General features: G+C 52.8%; 1 protein-coding gene across 7 annotated transcripts in view; it reads right to left on the reverse strand.

Moving 5' to 3' along the window:
* LOC137358287 (IQ motif and SEC7 domain-containing protein 2-like) overlaps positions 1-25,076 on the reverse strand; it is a 133,888-nt gene that overhangs the window by 60,917 nt on the left and 47,895 nt on the right. For all 7 annotated transcript variants that reach the window (XM_068024203.1, XM_068024204.1, XM_068024200.1 and 4 more), the window contains 4 exons: positions 24,429-24,595; positions 22,502-22,641; positions 22,032-22,157; positions 21,173-21,272 (listed from right to left, as the gene is read on the reverse strand). In XM_068024203.1, coding sequence (XP_067880304.1) covers positions 21,173-21,272; positions 22,032-22,157; positions 22,502-22,641; positions 24,429-24,595 — 533 coding nt within the window. The remainder of the gene's footprint in view (positions 1-21,172; positions 21,273-22,031; positions 22,158-22,501; positions 22,642-24,428; positions 24,596-25,076) is intronic.

A 25,076-nucleotide genomic window follows, 5' to 3' on the forward strand; every position in this document is an offset into this window, starting at 1 on the left:
ACCAACAACAAACATAGCCACCTTCACCCAACAACAAATGTGGCCACCCTCGCCTAACAACAAATGTGGCCACCCTCGCCTAACAACAAATGTGACCACCCTCGCCCAACAACAAATGTGACCACACTCGCCCAACAACAAACGTGAGCACCCTCGCTCAACAAACATGGCCACCCTCGCCCAACAACAAACATGGTCACCCTCGACCAACAACAAATGTGACCACCCTCGCCCAACAACAAACGTGACCACCCTCGCCTAACAACAAACGTGACCCCCTTCGCCCAACAACAAACGTGACCACCTTCACTCAACAACGAATGTGACCACCCTCACCCAACAACAAACGGGACCACCTTCACCCAACAACAAACGTGACCATCCTCGCCCAACAACAAACATGTCCACCTTCTCCCCACAACAAACGGGGCCACCCTCGCCCCACAACAAATGTGGCCACCCTCGCCCAACAACAAACATGACCACCCTTGCCCAACAACAAACATTGCCACCTTCACCCAACAACAAACAAGGCCACCCTCGCCCCACAACAAATGTGGCCACCCACGCCCAACAACAAACATAACCACCCTCGCCCAACAACAAACATGACCACCCTCGACAACAACAAACGTGCCACCTTCACCCAACAACAAACATGGCCACCCTCGCCCCACAACAAACGTGGCCACCTTCACCCAACAACAACTATGGCCACCCTCTCTCCACAACAAATGTGGCCATGCTCGCCCAACAACAAACATGACCACCTTCACCCAACAACAAATGTGAACACCCTCGCCCAACAACAAACATGTCCACCCTCGCCCAACAACAAACATGTCCACCCTCGCCCAACAACAAACATGTCCACCCTCGCCCAACAACAAACGTGACCACCCTCGCCCAACAACAAACATGACCACCCTCGACAAGAACAAACATGGCCACCCTTTCCCCACAACAAATGTGGCCACCCTCGTCCAACAACAAACTTGGCCACCTTCACCCAACAACAAACATGACCACACTTTCCCCACAACAAATGTGGCCACCCTCACCAAAAAACAAATGTGGCCACCCTCGCCCAACAACAAACATGGCCACCTTCACCCAACAAACATGACCACCCTCGCCCAACAACAAATGTGACCACCCTCGCCCAACAACATGGCCACGTTCACCCAACAACAAACATCACCACCCTCGACCAACAACAAACATAGCCACCATCAGCCAACAACAAACATGGCCTTCACCCAACAACAAACATGACCACCCTTGCCCAACAAGTGTGACTACCCTCGCCCTACAACAAACATGGCCACCTTCACCCAACAACAAACATGACCACCCTCGCCCAACAACAAACATGACCACCCTCGCCGAACAACAAATGTGACCACCCTCGCCCAACAACAAACGTGACCAACCTCGCCCAACAACAAACATGGCCACTTTCACCCAACAACAAACATGACCACCCTCGCCCAACAACAAATATGACTACCCTCGCCCAAAAGCAAACATGGCCACCTTCACCCAACAACAAACATGACGACCCTCGCCCAACAACAAACATGACCACCATCACCCAACAACAAACATGGCCACCTTCACCCAGCAACAAACGTGACCATCCTCGACCAACAACAAACATAGCCACCTTCACCCAACAATAAACATGACCACCCTCGACCAACAACAAATGTGGCCACCCTCGCCTAACAACAAATGTGACCACCCACGCCCAACAACAAATGTGACCACCCTCGCCCAACAACAAATGTGAGCACCCTCGCCCAACAAATATGGCCACCCTCGCCCAACAACAAACATGGTCACCCTCGACCAACAACAAATGTGACCACCCTCGCCCAACAACAAACGTGACCACCCTCGCCCAACAACAAATGTGACCACCCTCGCCCAACAACAAACATGGTCACCCTCACCCAACAAACATGGTCACCCTCGCCCAACAACAAACATAGCCACTTTCACCCAACAACAAACATGACCACCCTCGCCCAACAAGTGTGACTACCCTCGCCCAACAACAAACATGGCCACCGTCACCCAACAACAAATGTGACCACCCTCGCCCAACAACAAACATGACCACCCTTGCCTAACAACAAATGTGACCACCCTCGCCCAACAACAAACATGGCCACCTTCACCCAACAACAAATGTGACCACCCTCGCCCAACAACAAACATGACCACCCTCGCCTAACAACAAATGTGACCACCCTCGCCCAACAACAAACATGACCACCCTTGCCTAACAACAAATGTGACCACCCTCGCCCAACAACAAACATGGCCACCTTCACCCAACAACAAATGTGACCACCCTCGCCCAACAACAAACATGACCACCCTCGCCTAACAACAAATGTGACCACGCTCGCCCAACAACAAACGTGACCACCCTCGCCCAACAAACATGGCCACCTTCACCCAACAAACATGACCACCCTCGCCCAACAAACATGACGACCCTCGCCCAACAACAAACTTGGCCACCTTTACCCAACAACAAACGTGGACACCTTCACACAATAACAAACATGGCCACACTCTCCCCACAACAAATGTGGCCACTCTCGCCCAACAACAAACTTGGCCACCTTCACCCAACAACAAACGTGGCCACCTTCACACAACAACAAACATGACCACCCTCTCCCCACAACAAATGTGGCCACCCTCGCCTAACAACAAAGGTGACCACCCTCGCCCAACAACAAACATGACCACCCTCGCCCCACAACAAATGTGCCCACCCTCGCCCAACAACAAACATGACCACCCTTGCCCAACAACAAACATTGCCACCTTCACCCAACAACAAACATGGCCACCCTCGCCCCACAACAAATGTGGCCACCCACGCCCAACAAACATAACCACCCTCGCCCAACAACAAACATGACCACCCTCGACAACAACAAATGTGCCACCTTCACCCAACAACAAACATGGCCACCCTCGCCCCACAACAAACGTGGCCACCTTCACCCAACAGCAACTATGGCCACCCTCTCTCCACAACAAATGTGGCCATGCTCGCCCAACAACAAACATGACCAGCTTCACCCAACAACAAATGTGAACACCTTCGCCCAACAACAAACATGTCCACCCTCGCCCAACAACAAACATGTCCACCCTCGCCCAACAAACGTGACCACCCTCGCCCAACAACAAACATGACCACCCTCGACAAGAACAAACATGGCCACCCTTTCCCCACAACAAATGTGGCCACCCTCGTCCAACAACAAACTTGGCCACCTTCACCCAACAACAAACATGTCCACACTTTCCCCACAACAAATGTGGCCACCCTCACCAAAAAACAAATGTGGCCACCCTCGCCCAACAACAAACATGGCCACCTTCACCCAACAAACATGACCACCCTCGCCCAACAACAAATGTGACCACCCTCGCCCAACAACATGGCCACGTTCACCCAACAACAAACATCACCACCCTCGACCAACAACAAACAGCCACCATCAGCCAACAACAAACATGGCCTTCACCCAACAACAAACATGACCACCCTTGCCCAACAAGTGTGACTACCCTCGCCCTACAACAAACATGGCCACCTTCACCCAACAACAAACATGACCACCCTCGCCAAACAACAAACATGACCACCCTCGCCGAACAACAAATGTGACCACCCTCGCCCAACAACAAACGTGACCACCCTCGCCCAACAACAAACATGGCCACTTTCACCCAACAAACATGACCACCCTCGCCTAACAAATATGACTACCCTCGCCCAACAACAAACGTGACCACCCTCGCCCAACAACAAACATGACGACCCTCGACAAGAACAAACATGGCCACCCTTTCCCCACAACAAATGTGGCCACCCTCGTCCAACAACAAACTTGGCCACCTTCACCCAACAACAAACATGACCACCCTTTCCCCACAACAAATGTGGCCACCCTCGCCAAAAAACAAATGTGGCCACCCTTGCCCAACAACAAACATGGCCACCTTCACCCAACAACAAACATGACCACCCTCGCCCAACAACAAATGTGACCACCCTCGCCCAACAACATGGCCACGTTCACCCAACAACAAACATCACCACCCTCGACCAACAACAAACATAGCCACCATCAGCCAACAACAAACATGACCACCATCGCCCAACAACACGTGTGACTACCCTCGCCCTACAACAAACATGGCCACTTTCACCCAACAACAAATGTGAACACCCTTGACCAACAACAAACATGTCCACCCTCGCCCAACAACAAACGTGACCACCCGCGCCCAACAACAAACGTGACCACCTTCACCGAACAACAAACGTGACCACCCTCACCCAACAACAAACAGGACCACCTTCACCCAACAACAAATATGACCACCCTCGCCCAGCAATAAACATGTCCACCCTCGCCCAAGAACAAACGTGACCATCTTCACCCAACAACGAATGTGGCCAACCTCTCTCCACAACAAATGTGGCCACGCTCGCCCAACAACAAACATGACCACCTTCACCCAACAACAAATGTGAACACCCTCGCCCAACAACAAACATGTCCACCTTCGCCCCACAACAAACGGGACCACCTTCACCCAACAACAAATGTGACCACCCTCGCCCAACAACAAACATGTCCACCGTCACCCAACAACAAACGTGACCATCCTCGCCCAACAACAAACATGTCCACCTTCTCCCCACAACAAACGGGGCCACCCTCGCCCCACAACAAATGTGCCCACCCTCGCCCAACAACAAACATGACCACCCTTGCCCAACAACAAACATTGCCACCTTCACCCAACAACAAACATGGCCACCCTCGCCCCACAACAAATGTGGCCACCCACGCCCAACAACAAACATAACCACCCTCGCCCAACAACAAACATGACCACCCTCGACAACAACAAACGTGCCACCTTCACCCAACAACAAACATGGCCACCCTCGCCCCACAACAAACGTGGCCACCTTCACCCAACAACAACTATGGCCACCCTCTCTCCACAACAAATGTGGCCATGCTCGCCCAACAACAAACATGACCACCTTCACCCAACAACAAATGTGAACACCCTCGCCCAACAACAAACATGTCCACCCTCGCCCAACAACAAACATGTCCACCCTCGCCCAACAACAAACATGTCCACCCTCGCCCAACAACAAACGTGACCACCCTCGCCCAACAACAAACATGACCACCCTCGACAAGAACAAACATGGCCACCCTTTCCCCACAACAAATGTGGCCACCCTCGTCCAACAACAAACTTGGCCACCTTCACCCAACAACAAACATGACCACACTTTCCCCACAACAAATGTGGCCACCCTCACCAAAAAACAAATGTGGCCACCCTCGCCCAACAACAAACATGGCCACCTTCACCCAACAAACATGACCACCCTCGCCCAACAACAAATGTGACCACCCTCGCCCAACAACATGGCCACGTTCACCCAACAACAAACATCACCACCCTCGACCAACAACAAACATAGCCACCATCAGCCAACAACAAACATGGCCTTCACCCAACAACAAACATGACCACCCTTGCCCAACAAGTGTGACTACCCTCGCCCTACAACAAACATGGCCACCTTCACCCAACAACAAACATGACCACCCTCGCCCAACAACAAACATGACCACCCTCGACAAGAACAAACATGGCCACCCTTTCCCCACAACAAATGTGGCCACCCTCGCCCAACAACAAACATGGCCACCTTCACCCAACAGACATGACCACCCTCGCCCAACAAATGTGACCACCCTCGCCCAACAACATGGCCACGTTCACCCAACAACAAACATCACCACCCTCGACCAACAACAAACATAGCCACCATCAGCCAACAACAAACATGGCCTTCACCCAACAACAAACATGACCACCCTTGCCCAACAAGTGTGACTACCCTCGCCCTACAACAAACATGGCCACCTTCACCCAACAACAAACATGACCACCCTCGCCCAACAACAAACATGACCACCCTCGCCGAACAACAAATGTGACCACCCTCGCCCAACAACAAACGTGACCAACTTCGCCCAACAACAAACATGGCCACTTTCACCCAACAACAAACATGACCACCCTCGCCCAACAACAAATATGACTACCCTCGCCCAAAAGCAAACATGGCCACCTTCACCCAACAACAAACATGACGACCCTCGCCCAACAACAAACATGACCACCATCACCCAACAACAAACATGGCCACCTTCACCCAGCAACAAACGTGACCATCCTCGACCAACAACAAACATAGCCACCTTCACCCAACAATAAACATGACCACCCTCGCCCAACAACAAATGTGGCCACCCTCGCCTAACAACAAATGTGACCACCCTCGCCCAACAACAAACGTGAGCACCCTCGCCCAACAAATATGGCCACCCTCGCCCAACAACAAACATGGTCACCCTCGACCAACAACAAATGTGACCACCCTCGCCCAACAACAAACGTGACCACCCTCGCCCAACAACAAATGTGACCACCCTCGCCCAACAACAAACATGGTCACCCTCACCCAACAAACATGGTCACCCTCGCCCAACAACAAACATAGCCACTTTCACCCAACAACAAACATGACCACCCTCGCCCAACAAGTGTGACTACCCTCGCCCAACAACAAACATGGCCACCGTCACCCAACAACAAATGTGACCACCCTCGCCCAACAACAAACATGACCACCCTTGCCTAACAACAAATGTGACCACCCTCGCCCAACAACAAACATGGCCACCTTCACCCAACAACAAATGTGACCACCCTCGCCCAACAACAAACATGACCACCCTCGCCTAACAACAAATGTGACCACGCTCGCCCAACAACAAACGTGACCACCCTCGCCCAACAAACATGGCCACCTTCACCCAACAAACATGACCACCCTCGCCCAACAAACATGACGACCCTCGCCCAACAACAAACTTGGCCACCTTTACCCAACAACAAACGTGGACACCTTCACACAATAACAAACATGGCCACACTCTCCCCACAACAAATGTGGCCACTCTCGCCCAACAACAAACTTGGCCACCTTCACCCAACAACAACTATGGCCACCTTCACACAACAACAAACATGACCACCCTCTCCCCACAACAAATGTGGCCACCCTCGCCTAACAACAAAGGTGACCACCCTCGCCCAACAACAAACGTGACCACCCTCGCCCAACAACAAATGTGACCACCCTCGCCCAACAACAAACGTGACCACCCTCGCCCAACAAACAGGGCCACCCTCGCCCAACAACAAACATGGTCACCCTCGACTAACAACAAACGTGACCACCCTCGCCCAACAACAAACATGACCACCCTCGACCAACAACAAACATAGCCACCTTCACCCAACAACAAACATGGCCACCTTCACCCAACAACAAACTTGACCACCCTCGACCAACAACAAACATAGCCACCTTCACCCAACAACAAACATGACCACCTTCACACAACAACAAACATGACCACCCTCTCTCCACAACAAATGTGGCCACCCTCGCCTAACAACAAATGTGACCACCCTCGCCCAACAACAAACGTGACCACCCTCGCCCAACAACAAACATGACCACCCTCGCCCAACAACAAACGTGACCACCCTCGCCCAACAACAAACATGACCACCCTCGCCCAACAACAAACATGGTCACCCTCGCCCAACAACATAAATGGTCACCCTCACCCAACAACAAACATGGTCACATTGCCCAACAACAAACATGGTCACCCTCACCCAAGAACAAATACAGTCACCCTCGCCCAACAACAAATGTGGCCACATTCACCCAACAACAAACGTGACCACCTTCGCCCCACAACCAACGTGGCCACATGCACCCAACAACAAACATGGCCACCCTCTCCCCACAACAAATGTGGCCACTCTCGCCGAGCAACAAACTTGGCCACCTTAACCCAACAACAAATGGGGCCACCTTCACACAACAACAAACATGGCCACCCTCTCCCCACAACAAATGTGGCCATTCTCGCCCAACAACAAACATGGCCTCCTTACCCAACAACAAAGATGTTCACCCTCGCCCAACAACAAACATGACCACCCTCGACAAGAACAAACATGGCCACCCTTGCACCACAACAAACATGACCACCCTCGCCTAACAACAAATGTGACCACCCTCGCCCAATAACAAACATGACCACCTTCACCCAACAACGAATGTGACCACCCTCACCCAACAACAACCGGGACCACCTTCACCCAACAACAAATGTGACCACCCTCGCCCAAGAACAAACATGTCCACCTTCACCCAACTACAAACGTGACCATCCTCGCCCAACAACAAACATGTCCACCTTCTCCCCACAACAAACATGACCACCCTCGCCTAACAACAAATGTGACCACCCTCGCCCAACAACAAACATCACCACCTTCACCCAACTACAAACGTGACCATCCTCGCCCAACAACAAACATGTCCACCTTCTCCCCACAACAAACATAGCCACCCTCGCCCTACAACAAACGTGGCCACCTTCACCCAACAACAACTATGGCCACCCTCTCTCCACAACAAATGTGGCCACCCTCGCCCAACAACAAACATGACCACCTTCACCCAACAACAAATGTGAACACCCTCGCCCAACAACAAACATAGCCACTTTCACCCAACAACAAACATGACCACCCTCGCCCAACAAGTGTGACTACCCTCGCCCAACAACAAACATGGCCACCGTCACCCAACAACAAATGTGACCACCCTCGCCCAACAACAAACATGACCACCCTTGCCTAACAACAAATGTGACCACCCTCGCCCAACAACAAACATGGCCACCTTCACCCAACAACAAACGTGGCCACCTTCACACAACAACAAACATGACCACCCTCTCCCCACAACAAATGTGGCCACCCTCGCCTAACAACAAAGGTGACCACCCTCGCCCAACAACAAACGTGACCACCCTCACCCAACAACAAATGTGACCACCCTCGCCCAACAACAAACGTGACCACCCTCGCCCAACAAACATGGCCACCCTCGCCCAACAACAAACATGGTCACCCTCGACTAACAACAAACGTGACCACCCTCGCCCAACAACAAACGTGACCACCCTCGCCCAACAACAAACATGGTCACCCTCGCCCAACAACATAAATGGTCACCCTCACCCAACAACAAACATGGTCACCCTCACCCAAGAACAAATACAGTCACCCTCGCCCAACAACAAATGTGGCCACATTCACCCAACAACAAACGTGACCACCTTCGCCCCACAACCAACGTGGCCACATGCACCCAACAACAAACATGGCCACCCTCTCCCCACAACAAACGTGACCACCCTCGCCCAACAACAAACATGACCACCCTCGACCAACAACAAACATAGCCACCTTCACCCAACAACAAACATGGCCACCTTCACCCAACAACAAACATGACCACCTTCACACAACAACAAACATGACCACCCTCTCTCCACAACAAATGTGGCCACCCTCGCCTAACAACAAATGTGACCACCCTCGCCCAACAACAAACGTGACCACCCTCGCCCAACAACAAATGTGACCACCCTCGCCCAACAACAAACGTGACCACCCTCGCCCAACAACAAACATGGTCACCCTCGCCCAACAACATAAATGGTCACCCTCGCCCAACAACAAACATGGTCACCCTCACCCAAGAACAAATACAGTCACCCTCGCCCAACAACAAATGTGGCCACATTCACCCAACAACAAACGTGACCACCTTCGCCCCACAACCAACGTGGCCACATGCACCCAACAACAAACATGGCCACCCTCTCCCCACAACAAATGTGGCCACTCTCGCCGAGCAACAAACTTGGCCACCTTAACCCAACAACAAATGGGGCCACCTTCACACAACAACAAACATGGCCACCCTCTCCCCACAACAAATGTGGCCATTCTCGCCCAACAACAAACATGGCCTCCTTACCCAACAACAAAGATGTTCACCCTCGCCCAACAACAAACATGACCACCCTCGACAAGAACAAACATGGCCACCCTTGCACCACAACAAACATGACCACCCTCGCCTAACAACAAATGTGACCACCCTCGCCCAACAACAAACATGTCCACCTTCACCCAACTACAAACGTGACCATCCTCGCCCAACAACAAACATGTCCACCTTCTCCCCACAACAAACATGACCACCCTCGCCTAACAACAAATGTGACCACCCTCGCCCAACAACAAACATGTCCACCTTCACCCAACTACAAACGTGACCATCCTCGCCCAACAACAAACATGTCCACCTTCTCCCCACAACAAACATAGCCACCCTCGCCCTACAACAAACGTGGCCACCTTCACCCAACAACAACTATGGCCACCCTCTCTCCACAACAAATGTGGCCACCCTCGCCCAACAACAAACATGACCACCTTCACCCAACAACAAATGTGAACACCCTCGCCCAACAACAAACATAGCCACTTTCACCCAACAACAAACATGACCACCCTCGCCCAACAAGTGTGACTACCCTCGCCCAACAACAAACATGGCCACCGTCACCCAACAACAAATGTGACCACCCTCGCCCAACAACAAACATGACCACCCTTGCCTAACAACAAATGTGACCACCCTCGCCCAACAACAAACATGGCCACCTTCACCCAACAACAAATGTGACCACCCTCGCCCAACAACAAACATGACCACCCTCGCCTAACAACAAATGTGACCACGCTCGCCCAACAACAAACGTGACCACCCTCGCCCAACAAACATGGCCACCTTCACCCAACAAACATGACCACCCTCGCCCAACAAACATGACGACCCTCGCCCAACAACAAACTTGGCCACCTTTACCCAACAACAAACGTGGACACCTTCACACAATAACAAACATGGCCACACTCTCCCCACAACAAATGTGGCCACTCTCGCCCAACAACAAACTTGGCCACCTTCACCCAACAACAAACGTGGCCACCTTCACACAACAACAAACATGACCACCCTCTCCCCACAACAAATGTGGCCACCCTCGCCTAACAACAAAGGTGACCACCCTCGCCCAACAACAAACGTGACCACCCTCGCCCAACAACAAATGTGACCACCCTCGCCCAACAACAAACGTGACCACCCTCGCCCAACAAACATGGCCACCCTCGCCCAACAACAAACATGGTCACCCTCGACTAACAACAAACGTGACCACCCTCGCCCAACAACAAACATGACCACCCTCGACCAACAACAAACATAGCCACCTTCACCCAACAAACATGGCCACCTTCACCCAACAACAAACTTGACCACCCTCGACCAACAACAAACATAGCCACCTTCACCCAACAACAAACATGACCACCCTCGCCCAACAACAAATGTGGCCACCCTCGCCCAACAACAAACGTGACCACCCTCGCCCAACAAACATGGCCACCCTCGCCCAACAACAAACATGGTCACCCTTGCCTAACAACAAACATGACCACCCTTGCCTAACAACAAACATGGTCACCCTCGACCAACAACAAATGTGACCACCCTCGCCCAACAACAAACGTGACCACCCTCGCCCAACAACAAATGTGACCACCCTCGCCCAACAACAAACATGACCACCCTCGCCCAACAACAAACATGGTCACCCTCACCCAACAACATAAATGGTCATCCTCACCCAACAACAAACATGGACACCTTGCCCAACAACAAACATGGTCACCCTCACCCAAGAACAAATACAGTCACCCTCGACCAACAACAAATGTGGCCACATTCACCCAAAAGCAAACATGACCACCCTCGCCCAACAACAAAAGTAACCACCCTCGCCCAACAACAAACGTGGCCACATTCACCCAACAACAAACGTGACCACCTTCGCCCCACAACCAACGTGGCCACATGCACCCAACAACAAACATGGCCACCCTCTCCCCACAACAAATGTGGCCACTCTCGCCGAGCAACAAACTTGGCCACCTTAACCCAACAACAAATGGGGCCATCTTCACACAACAACAAACATGGCCACCCTCTCCCCACAACAAATGTGGCCATTCTCACCCAACAACAAACTTGGCCACCTTCACCCAACAACAAACATGGCCTCCTTCACCCAACAACAAACATGACCACCCTCGACAAGAACAAACATGACCACCCTCGCCTAACAACAAATGTGACCACCCTCGCCCAATAACAAACATGACCACCTTCACCCAACAACGAATGTGACCACCCTCACCCAACAACAACCGGGACCACCTTCACCCAACAACAAATGTGACCACCCTCGCCCAACAACAAACATGTCCACCTTCACCCAACTACAAACGTGACCATCCTCGCCCAACAACAAACATGTCCACCTTCTCCCCACAACAAACATAGCCACCCTCGCCCTACAACAAACGTGGCCACCTTCACCCAACAACAACTATGGCCACCCTCTCTCCACAACAAATGTGGCCACCCTCGCCCAACAACAAACATGACCACCTTCACCCAACAACAAATGTGAACACCCTCGCCCAACAACAAACATGTCCACCTTCGCCCAACAACAAACATGACCACCCTCGCCCAACAACAAACATGACCACCCTCGCCCAACAACAAACATGTCCACCTTCACCCGACGACAAACATGACCACCTTCATCCAACGACAAACAATGACGACCCTTGCCCAACAACAAACATGACCACCCTCGCCAGCAACAAACGTGACCGCCTTCGCCCAACAACAAACAATGTCCATCCTCGACCAACAACAAACATGACCACCCTCGACCAACAACAAACAATGACCACCCTCGACCAACAACAAAGAAGACCTCCCTTGTCCAACAACAAACAATGACCACCCTCGCCCAACAACAAACATGTCCACCCTCGCCCAACAACAAAGGAGACCTCCCTTGTCCAACAACAAACAATGACCACCCTCGCCCAACAACAAACATGTCCACCCTCGCCCAACAACAAAGGAGACCTCCCTTGTCCAACAACGAACATGGCCACCTTCACCCAACAACAAACATGACCACCCTCGCCCAACAACAAACATGACCACACTCGCCTAACAACAAATGTGACCACCCTCGCCCAGCAACAAACGTGACCACCCTCGCCCAACAACAAACATGTCCACCTTCACCCAACTACAAACGTGACCACCCTCGCCCAATAACAAACATGACCACCTTCACCCAACAACATATGTGACCACCCTCGCCCTACAACAAACGTGGCCACCTTCACCCAACAACAACTATGGCCACCCTCTCTCCACAACAAATGTGGCCACCCTCGCCCAACAACAAACATGACCACCTTCACCCAACAACAAATGTGAACACCCTCGCCCAACAACAAACATGTCCACCTTCGCCCAACAACAAACATGACCACCCTCGCCCAACAACAAACATGACCACCCTCGCCCAACAACAAACATGTCCACCTTCACCCGACGACAAACATGACCACCTTCATCCAACGACAAACAATGACGACCCTTGCCCAACAACAAACATGTCCACCTTCGCCCAACAACAAACATGTCCACCTTCGCCCAACAACAAACATGACCACCCTCGCCAGCAACAAACGTGACCGCCTTCGCCCAACAACAAACAATGTCCATCCTCGACCAACAACAAACATGACCACCCTCGACCAACAACAAACAATGACCACCCTCGACCAACAACAAAGAAGACCTCCCTTGTCCAACAACAAACAATGACCACCCTCGCCCAACAACAAACATGTCCACCCTCGCCCAACAACAAAGGAGACCTCCCTTGTCCAACAACAAACAATGACCACCCTCGCCCAACAACAAACATGTCCACCCTCGCCCAACAACAAAGGAGACCTCCCTTGTCCAACAACGAACATGGCCACCTTCACCCAACAACAAACATGACCACCCTCGCCCAACAACAAACATGACCACACTCGCCTAACAACAAATGTGACCACCCTCGCCCAGCAACAAACGTGACCACCCTCGCCCAACAAACATGGCCACCTTCACCCAACAACAAACATGACCACCCTCGCCCAACAACAAATGTGACTACCCTCGCCCAAAAACAAACATGGCCACCTTCACCCAACAACAAACATGACGACCCTCGCCCAACAACAAACATAGCCACCACACCCAACAACAAACATGGCCACCTTCACCCAACATCAAACATGACGACCCTCGCCCAACAACAAACATAGCCACCTTCACCCAAAAACAAACATGACCACCCTTGCCCAACAACAAATGTGGCCACCCTCGCCTAGCAACAAATGTGACCACCCACGCCCAACAACAAACGTGACCACCCTCGCCCAACAAACATGGCCACCCTCGCCCAACAACAAACATGGTCACCCTCGCCTCACAACAAACGTGACCACCCTCGCCCAACAACAAACATGACCACTCTCGACCAACAACAAATGTGACCACCCTCGCCCAACAGCAAACGTGACCACCCTCGCCCAACAACAAATGTGACCACCCTCGCCCAACAAACATGGCCACCCTCGCCCAACAACAAACATGGTCACCCTCGCCCAACAACAAACATGGTCACCCTCACCCAACAACAAACATGGTCACCCTCGCCCAACAACAAACATGGCCACCTTCACCCAACAACAAACATGACCACCCTCGCCCAACAAGTGTGACTACCCTCGCCCAACAACAAACATGGCCACCTTCACCCAACAACAAACATGACCACGCTCGCCCAACAACAAACATGACCACCTTGCCCAACAACAAATGTGACCACCTTCACCCAACAACAAACATGGTCACCCTCGCCCAACAACAAACATGGCCACCTTCACCCAACAACAAACATGACCACCCTCGCCCAACAAGTGTGACTACCCTCGCCCAACAACAAACATGGCCACCTTCACCCAACAACAAACATGACCACGCTCGCCCAACAACAAACATGACCACCTTGCCGAACAACAAATGTGACCACCCTCGCCCAACAACAAACGTGACCACCCTCGCCCAACAAACATGACCACCCTCGCCCAACAACAAACATGACGACCCTCACCCAACAACAAACATAGCCACCATCACCCAACAACAAACTTGACCAGCCTCGACCAACAACAAACATAGCCACCTTCACCCAACAACAAACATGACCACCCTCGCCCAACAACAAACGTGGCCACCCTTGCCCAACAACAAACGTGACCACCCTTGCCCAGCAACAAATGTGACCACCCTCGCCCAACAACAAACGTGACCACCCTCGCCCAACAAACATGGCCACCCTCGCCCAACAACAAACATGGTCACCCTCGCCTAACAACAAACGTGGCCACCCTCGCCTAACAACAAATGTGACCACCCTCGCCCAACAACAAACGTGACCACCCTCGCCCAACAACAAACGTGACCACCCTCGCCCAGCAACAAATGTGACCACCCTCGCCCAACAACAAACGTGACCACCCTCGCCCAGCAACAAATGTGACCACCCTCGCCCAACAACAAACGTGACCACCCTCGCCCAACAACAAACGTGACCACCCTCGCCCAACAAACATGGCCACCCTCGCCCAACAACAAACGTGACCACCCTTGCCCAGCAACAAATGTGACCACCCTCGCCCAACAACAAACGTGACCACCCTCGCCCAACAACAAACGTGACCACCCTCGCCCAACAAACATGGCCACCCTCGCCCAACAACAAACGTGACCACCCTCGCCCAACAAACATGGCCACCCTCGCCCAGCAACAAATGTGACCACCCTCGCCCAACAACAAACGTGACCACCCTCGCCCAACAAACATGGCCACCCTCGCCCAACAACAAACGTGACCACCCTTGCCCAGCAACAAATGTGACCACCCTCGCCTAACAACAAACGTGACCACCCTCGCCCAATAACAAACATGACCACCCTCGACCAACAACAAATGTGACCACCCTCGCCCAACAACAAACGTGACCACCCTTGCCCAGCAACAAATGTGACCACCCTCGCCCAACAACAAACGTGACCACCCTCGCCCAACAAACATGGCCACCCTCGCCTAACAACAAATGTGACCACCCTCGCCCAACAACAAACGTGACCACCCTCGCCCAACAAACATGGCCACCCTCGCCCAACAACAAACGTGACCACCCTTGCCCAGCAACAAATGTGACCACCCTCGCCCAACAAACATGGCCACCCTCGCCTAACAACAAACGTGGCCACCCTCGCCTAACAACAAATGTGACCACCCTCGCCCAACAACAAACGTGACCACCCTTGCCCAGCAACAAATGTGACCACCCTCGCCCAACAAACATGGCCACCCTCGCCCAACAACAAACGTGACCACCCTTGCCCAGCAACAAATGTGACCACCCTCGCCCAACAAACATGGCCACCCTCGCCCAACAACAAACGTGACCACCCTTGCCCAGCAACAAATGTGACCACCCTCGCCTAACAACAAACGTGACCACCCTCGCCCAATAACAAACATGACCACCCTCGACCAACAACAAATGTGACCACCCTCGCCCAACAACAAACGTGTCCACCCTCGCCCAACAACAAATGTGACCACCCTCGCCCAACAACAAACATGGTCACCCTCACCCAACAACAAACATGGTCACCTCGCCCAACAACAAACATGGTCACCCTCACCCAACAACAAATGTGGCCACCTTCACCCAAAAGCAAACATGACCACCCTCGCCCAACAACAAAAGTAACCACCCTCGCCCAACAACAAACGTGGCCACATTCACCCAACAACAAACGTGACCACCCTCGCCCCACAACAAACGTGGCCACATTCACCCAACAACAAACATGGCCACCCTCTCCCCACAACAAATGTGGCCACGCTCGCCGAGCAACAAACTTGGCCACCTTCACCCAACAACAAATGGGGCCACCTTCACACAACAACAAACATGGCCACCCTCTCCCCACAACAAATGTGGCCACTCTCGCCCAACAACAAACTTGGCCACCTTCACCCAACAACAAACATGGCCTCCTTCACCCAACAACAAACGTGACCACCCTCGCCCAACAAACATGGCCACCCTCGCCCAACAACAAACATGGTCACCCTCGACTAACAACAAACGTGACCACCCTCGCCCAACAACAAACGTGACCACCCTCGACAACAACAAACATGGCCACCTTCACCCAACAACAAACATGACCACCCTCGCCCAACAACAAATGTGGCCACCCTCGCCTAACAACAAATGTGACCACCCTTGCCCAACAACAAACGTGACCACCCTCGCCCAACAACAAACGTGACCACCCTCGCCCAACAACAAACGTCACCACCCTCGCCCAACAACAAACGTCACCACCCTCACCTAACAAACATGGCCACCCTCGCCCAACAACAAACATGGTCACCCTCGCCTAAGAACAAACGTGACCACCCTCGCCCAACAACAAACATGACCACCCTCGACCAACAACAAACATGGCCTCCTTCACCCAACAACAAAGATGTCCACCCTCGCCCAACAACAAACATGACCACCCTCGACAAGAACAAACATGGCCACCCTTGCACCACAACAAACATGGCCTCCTTCACCCAACAACAATCATGGCCACCCTCGCCCAACAACAAACGTGACCACCCTCGACAACAACAAACATGGCCACCTTCACCCAACAACAAACGTGGCCACCTTCACACAATAACAAACATGGCCACCCTCTCCCCACAACAAATGTGGCCACTCTCGCCCAACAACAAACTTGGCCACCTTCACCCAACAACAAACGTGGCCACCTTCACCCAACAACAAACATGACCACCCTCTCCCCACAACAAATATGGCCACTCTCGCCCAACAACAAACTTGGCCACCTTCACCCAACAACAAACCTGACCACCCTCGCCCAACAACAAACGTGGCCACCTTCACACAACAACAAACGTGACCACCCTCGCCCAGAAACAAACGTGACCATCCTCGCCCAACAACAAACATGTCCACCTTCGCCCCACAACAAAAGTGGCCACCTTCTCCCCACAACAAACGGGGCCACCTTCACCCAACAACAAACATGGCCTCCTTCACCCAACAACGAAGATGTCCACCCTCGCCCAACAACAAACATGACCACCCTCGACAAGAACAAACATGGCCACCCTTGCACCACAACAAACATGGCCTCCTTCACCCAACAACAAACATGGCCACCCTCGCCCAACATCAAACGTGACCACCCACGACAACAACAAACATGGCCACCTTCACCCAACAACAAACATGGCCACCCTCGTCCAACAACAAACGTGGCCACCCGCGCCCAACAACTTTGGCCACCCTCTCCCCACAACAAATGTGGCCACCCTCGCCCAACAACAAATGTGGCCACCCGCGCCCAACAACAAACATGACCACCTTCACCCAACAACAAATGTGACCACTCTCGCCCAACAACAAACATGTCCACCCTCGCTCAACAACAAACGTGACCACCCTTGCTCAACAACAAACATGATCACCCTCGACAAGAACAAACATGGCCACCTTCGCCCAACAACAAACATGGCCACCCTTTCCCCACAACAAATGTGGACACCCTCGCCCAACAACAAACTTGGCCACCTTCACCCAACAAACATGACCACCCTCGCCCAACAACAAATGTGGCCACCCTCGCCCAACAACAAACATGGCCACCTACACCCAACAACAAACATGACCACCCTCGCTCAACAACAAATGTGACTACCCTCGCCCAACAACAAACGTGGCCACCCTCACCCAACAACAAACATGACCACCCTCGCCCAACAACAAATGTGACTACCCTCGCCCAACAACAAACATGGCCACCTTCACCCAACATCCAACATGACCACCCTCGACCAACAACAAACTTAGCCACCATCACCCACCAACAAACATGGCCACCTTCACCCAACAACCAACATGACCACCCTCAACCAACAACAAACATAGCCACCATCATCCAACAACAAACATGGCCACCTTCACCCAACAACAAACATGACCACCCTCGACCAACAACAAACATAGCCACCTTCACCCAACAACAAACATGACCACCCTCGCCCAACAACAAATGTGGCCACCCTCGCCCAACAAATGTTGCCACCCTCGCCCAACAACAAACATGACCACCCTCGCTCAACAACAAATGTGGCCACCCTCGCCCAACAACAAACATGACCACATTCACCCAACAAACGTGACCACCCTCGCCCAACAACAAATGTGACCACCCTCGCCCAAAAACAAACGTGACCACCCTCGCCCAACAACAAATGTGACCACCCTCGCCCAACAACAAACGTGACCACCCTCTCCCCACAACAAATGTGGCCACCCTCGCCCAACAACAAACGTTGCCACCCGCGCCCAACAACAACTATGGCCACCCTCTCCCCACAACAAACGTGGCCACCCTCGCCCAACAACAAACGTGGCCACCCGTGCCCAACAACAAACATGACCACCTTCACCCAACAACAAATGTGACCACCCTCGCCCAACAACATGACCACCCTCGCCCAACAACAAACATGGCCACCCTTTCCCCACAACAAATGTGGTCACCCTCGCCCAACAACAAACTTGGCCAGCTTCACCCAACAACAAATGTGACTACCCTCACCCAACAACAAACGTGGCCACTCTCACCCAACAACAAACATGACCATCCTCGCCCAACAACAAATGTGACTACCCTCGACAAGAACAAACATGGCCACCTTCACCCAACAACAAACATGGCCACCCTTTCCCCACAACAAACATGACCACCCTCGCCCAACAACGGACGTGGCCACCCTCGCCAACAACAAATGTGACTACCCTTGCCCAACAACAAACATGGCCACCTTCACCCAACAACCAACATGACCACCCTCGACCAACAACAAACTTAGCCACCTTCACAGAACAACAAACATGACCACCCTTGCCCAACAACAAATGTGGCCACCCTCGCCCAACAACAAACATGACCACGCTCGCCCAACAACAAACATGACCACCCTTGCCCAACAACAAATGTGGCCACCCTCGCCCAACAACAAACATGACCACGCTCGCCCAACAACAAACATGACCACCCTTGCCCAACAACATACGTGACCACATTCACCCAACAACAAACGTGACCACATTCACCCAACAACAAACGGGACCACCCTCGCCCAACAACAAACGTGACCACCCTCGCCCAACAACAAATGTGACCACCCTCGCCCAACAACAAACGTGACCACCCTCGCCCAACCACAAACGTGACCACTCTCGCCCAACAACAAATGTGACCACCCTCGCCCAACAACAAACGTGACCACCCTCGCCCAACAACAAACATGACCACTTTCGCCCAAACAACAAACATGGCCACCTTCACCCAACAACAAACGTGGCCATCCTCGACCAACAACAAACATGGCTTACCTCCCCAACAAACATGGCCAACCTCCCCAACAACAAACGTGGCCACCCTCGACCAAAAACAAATATGGCCACCCTCGAACAAAAATAAATATGGCCACCCTCGAGAAGCAACAAACATGGCCACCCTCGACCCTCATTAACCACGGCCACCACTGTAACTGATAAATCCTTGCCTTCCCACGCAGAAAACTGCAAACTCCTTCTTGGGGAAAGTATTCGCACCGTGAGCAAATCAGTGGCCCCTTTTCAACGTGTGATTTCAGGCAGTGAGTGTCATCCACCTCTTCATTCATGTGGAGGGGAGGGAAAGTCACAGCTGAACCCAAATCCACTCACCCAGCGTCCGCTGCACAGTGATCAGGATGGGGGCACTCTGGCTGATGCGATTGCCCACTCCCTGACCCCGGGGTCAACCAGGGTCAATGGTGATCTTTCAGCCTCAGCTTGGCGGAGATTGCTGGGCTCATTGACCGAGGACAGAACCCTGTCTGTGTGACTCAGTACCATGAAAGGCCAACATCTACTAACTGAATTCTGGTTCAGGATTTCCGTCCTGGTTGTGTGAGTGTGAAGTGAGACTTACAGGCGTTCTGGAATAGATTAACTTTCATCTCATGGAGTGCGAAGGACTGGCGGAAACTGTATGTCACAGATATCTTCTTTTTCTGAAAGACTTTGGTGACCTGCGGGGGCGGGGAGGGGGGGATGGAGAAATGAGAGAAAAAGTCAAAAGATAGGGGAGGGAGAGAGCATGAGAAAAAAGATAAAATGAGAGAGAGATAGAACAGAGCGGTGATTAAAAAGACAATTAAGAGAGAGTGCACGAGAATTGGGGTTTCACAGGAACAGAATTCTCAATCCCACATGCCCACCTGCTTTTCTCCTGGCTTACCTGTTCTGAAATCTTGATGTGATCCGAATCACTAATGGCGTGTTCCACAAACCTGTGTCAAAGTTCCTCCCACGCTCTCTGAAATCGTTTAACGTTGTGTCCACTCCTCTGTCCCTTCGCCCTTGGTTCCACCCTCCCTCCCAACAGCCTGCTGTCATCAACCCTGTCCCAGCACCTCTCTGTCGCCTCATCACCTCAATGCACGCCTGTGGGATCTTGCTGCCCACAAATGTGACCTCCAAACCTGCCTCCGTCGCAGTCGCCCTCTGACTCTCTCCATCTGTCTGCCTCGCTCCCATTCTCCATCTCGTTCCCTCTCTCCCAGTCCCTCCCACTGTCGCTTGCTCTCTCCATCTCCCTCAGTACTGACCCTCCGACAGTGCGGTGCTCCCTCAGTACTGCCCCTCGCAAATGGGCAGTGCTCCCTCAGGACTGGACCTGGGGGTGTGTTGGGCCTGGATTATGGCGCACAGAAAGACAAACAGGCAGCAGCGACAGTTCGAGAAAGAGAGAAAGGGAGAGCGGTGCAGTGAGTGGGACAGTATCTTACCACAAGCAGATCATTGAAGAGAAAGACCTCTCGTTGATGGAGGCCCTGCTTCTGTGGTCGATTTGGATCCGGGACCTCGTACAGTCGACAGCAGCACACCAGTCTGCGGTGGGGCAGGGAGAGGACCTGGGGATTGAAGCGAGAATCATGTCAGAAACGGTAACAGGGAGGAAAATCGCAGCCCCTTGTCCTGGGAGTGTTTGATGGGGGACAGTGTAGAGGGAGCTTTACTCTGTATCTAACCCCCGTGCTGTACCTGTCCTGGGAGTGTTTGATGGGGGACAGTGTAGAGGGAGCTTTACTCTGTATCTAACCCCCGTGCTGTACCTGTCCTGGGAGTGTTTGATGGGGGACAGTGTAGAGGGAGCTTTACTCTGTATCTAACCCCCGTGCTGTACCTGTCCTGGGAGTGTTTGATGGGGGACAGTGTAGAGGGAGCTTTACTCTGTATCTAACCCCAGTTATCTTACCGGTTTCTTGCCCACGATCAGACGTTCCACAGCTTGAACCTGTGACACATGATCATCATTGGTCCTCAGTTCCCGCTTCTGGATGCGATGGTAGATCCCTACCAGCATATCTCGTGGAATATCCTCCCCGTTATCGACTCCTGCGGGCAAAAGGAGAGCTTGGAGATTGCAGAGTCTGGTGGCAATGGAGAATTACATCGAACGTCCAGCACAGAAACAGGCCATTCGGCCCATCTGCTCTGTACTGATATTTCTGCTCCACACGAGCCTCTTCCCACCCCCTCTCCATCTCCCCCCCCCCCCCTCCTCTATCACCATATCCTTCTACTCCTCTCTCCCTCGTGTTTTTATCCAGCTTCCCCCTTAAATACATCGATACACTCCCTGTGGGAGCGAGTTCCACATTCTCACCACTCTCTGGGGGAAAGGAGTTTCTCCTGAATTCCCCCATTGTCCTGTGAAATTATCCACTTTGGTAGGAAGAATGGTAAAACAGAACATTTTTTGAGTAGTGAGAGACTGGGAAATGTTTGCATTCTGAGGGACATCCTTGTCCGTGAATCACATAAAGTTAACCTGCATAGACAGCGAGCAATTGGGAAGGTAATTGGTATGTTAGCCTTTGTTACAGAGAGATTGGTATATAAGAGTGAAGAAGGCTTGCTACAATTATACATCGGTGAGGCCACACCTGGAGTACTGTGGGCAGTTTTGGTCTCCGTATCCAAGGAAGGGCGTACGTTCCCTGGAAGGAGTACAATGAAGGTTGACGAGACAGTTCCTGGGATGAGGGGGATTGTCCCGTGAGGAGAGACTGGTCCCTCTGGTTACCGACCCTTCCGTCCCTGGGAACGGTTCCTCCTTACTTACTCTATCAAAAATCCCTCACGATTTTGAACGCCTCGATTAAATCTCCCCTTAACCTTCGCTGCTCGAAGGAGAACAGTCCCGGCTTCTCCTGGTCTCTCCACGTTAACCGAGGTCCCTCATCCCTGGGACCATTCCGGCAAATCTCCCTCCGCCCCCTCTTCAAGGACTTGACAATCCGTCCTCAAGTGTGGTGTCCATAATGTGGTTTGGGAAGGGAATTCCAGAGGTTGGGGCCCCAGGCAGCTGAAGGCACGGCCGCTAATGGTGGAGCGATGGGAATCGGGGGGATGGTCAAGAGGCCGGAATTGGAGGAGCGCAGAGATCTCGGAGGGTGGTCGGGGCTGGAGGAGGTTACAGAGCTGGGGATGGGGCGAGGAAACGAAGGGATTTGAACAGGAGAATGAGAATTTTAAAATCGAGGAGTTGCCAGACCGGGAGCCAATGTCGGTCAGCGAGCACCAGGGGGTGATGGATGAACAGAACGTGGCACGAGTTAGGGCACGGGGTGGTGGGGGGGTGGGGGGGGGCGGCAGAAGTTTGGATGACCTGAAGTTTACGGAGAGTAGAATGTGGGAGACTGGCCAGGAGTGCGTTGGAATAGTCAAGTCTAGAGGGAACAAAGGCATGAATGAGGGCTTCAGCAGCAGATGAGCTGAGACAGAGGCGAAGTCGGGCGATGTTAGGGAGGTGGAAATAGCCGGTTTTAGTGACGGCACGAATATGAGGTCGGAAGCTCATCTCGGGGTCAAATGTGACACCACGTTTGCCAACAGACTGGCTTAATCTCAGACTGTTGTCAGGGAGAGGGATGGAGTCGGTAGCTAGGGAATGGAGTTTGGAGCAGGGACTGAATTCAATGACTTCAACCTTCCCGATATTTAATTGGAGGAAATGTCTGCTCATCCAGTACTGGATGTCGGATAAGCAGTCTGAGAATTCAGAAGCAGCGGAGAGTTTGAGAGTGTTGGTGGCAAGGTCGCGCGGGGTGACCTCAGCGTACATGTGGAAACTCACGCTTGGAGGATGACCGCGTCTGTGCCGCGTGACCGAGACTCACCTCTGAGGTTCTTGATGAAGTCGTCCAGCTTCATCTTACGCTCGGTCTTGACGTTGGGGCTGTACATGTCGGTGTTGAGCAGGATGATTGCGAAGGCCAGGATGAAGATAGTGTCCGGATTGTGGAATTGCCGCACGAGAGCTGGGTTGCAGATGCAGTAACGTTGGCTGAGGAGAGCGGGCAAAGTTAATTAGTGCTTTGAAAGCATTGGTGCCAAGGCTGTTTCCCCCACCCCCCTCACCCCCCCTGCCCCTGGTGGTCAGGCCTGCACTCTCTGGCACTGGTGCTTTCCAACCCCCTCGCACCTCTAGATTGTCTCTAATCCCGGCCCACTGCGGCACTGCCGGGTGCCAGCTGGGCTACGAAGTGCCAACGCCGTTTAGGCTGCCAATCGAGCCGAGTCCTTCCCTGCCCGTCTGTGTCTCTGGGACTCAGTCCCACCAACAGCGGGTGCGCTTAAGCACAGGGCCACCAGAGGCGAGGCCCCTGCAGGTGAATTATTTCCGAGAGGCGTGAAAGTAGATTGATGCTCGTGAGTTCCCGCGAGGTGGTGGGGGGGGGGGGGGGTGGGGAAGAGCTGTCGCACTCTGCGTTGACTGCATGGCTTTCGATGAGGGCCCAACCTGCTCCGCCTCCCGCTGTGACCCA

Source organism: Heterodontus francisci, chromosome 49 (genome assembly GCF_036365525.1).
Source record: "Heterodontus francisci isolate sHetFra1 chromosome 49, sHetFra1.hap1, whole genome shotgun sequence".
Classification (NCBI taxonomy): Eukaryota; Metazoa; Chordata; class Chondrichthyes; order Heterodontiformes; family Heterodontidae; genus Heterodontus; species Heterodontus francisci.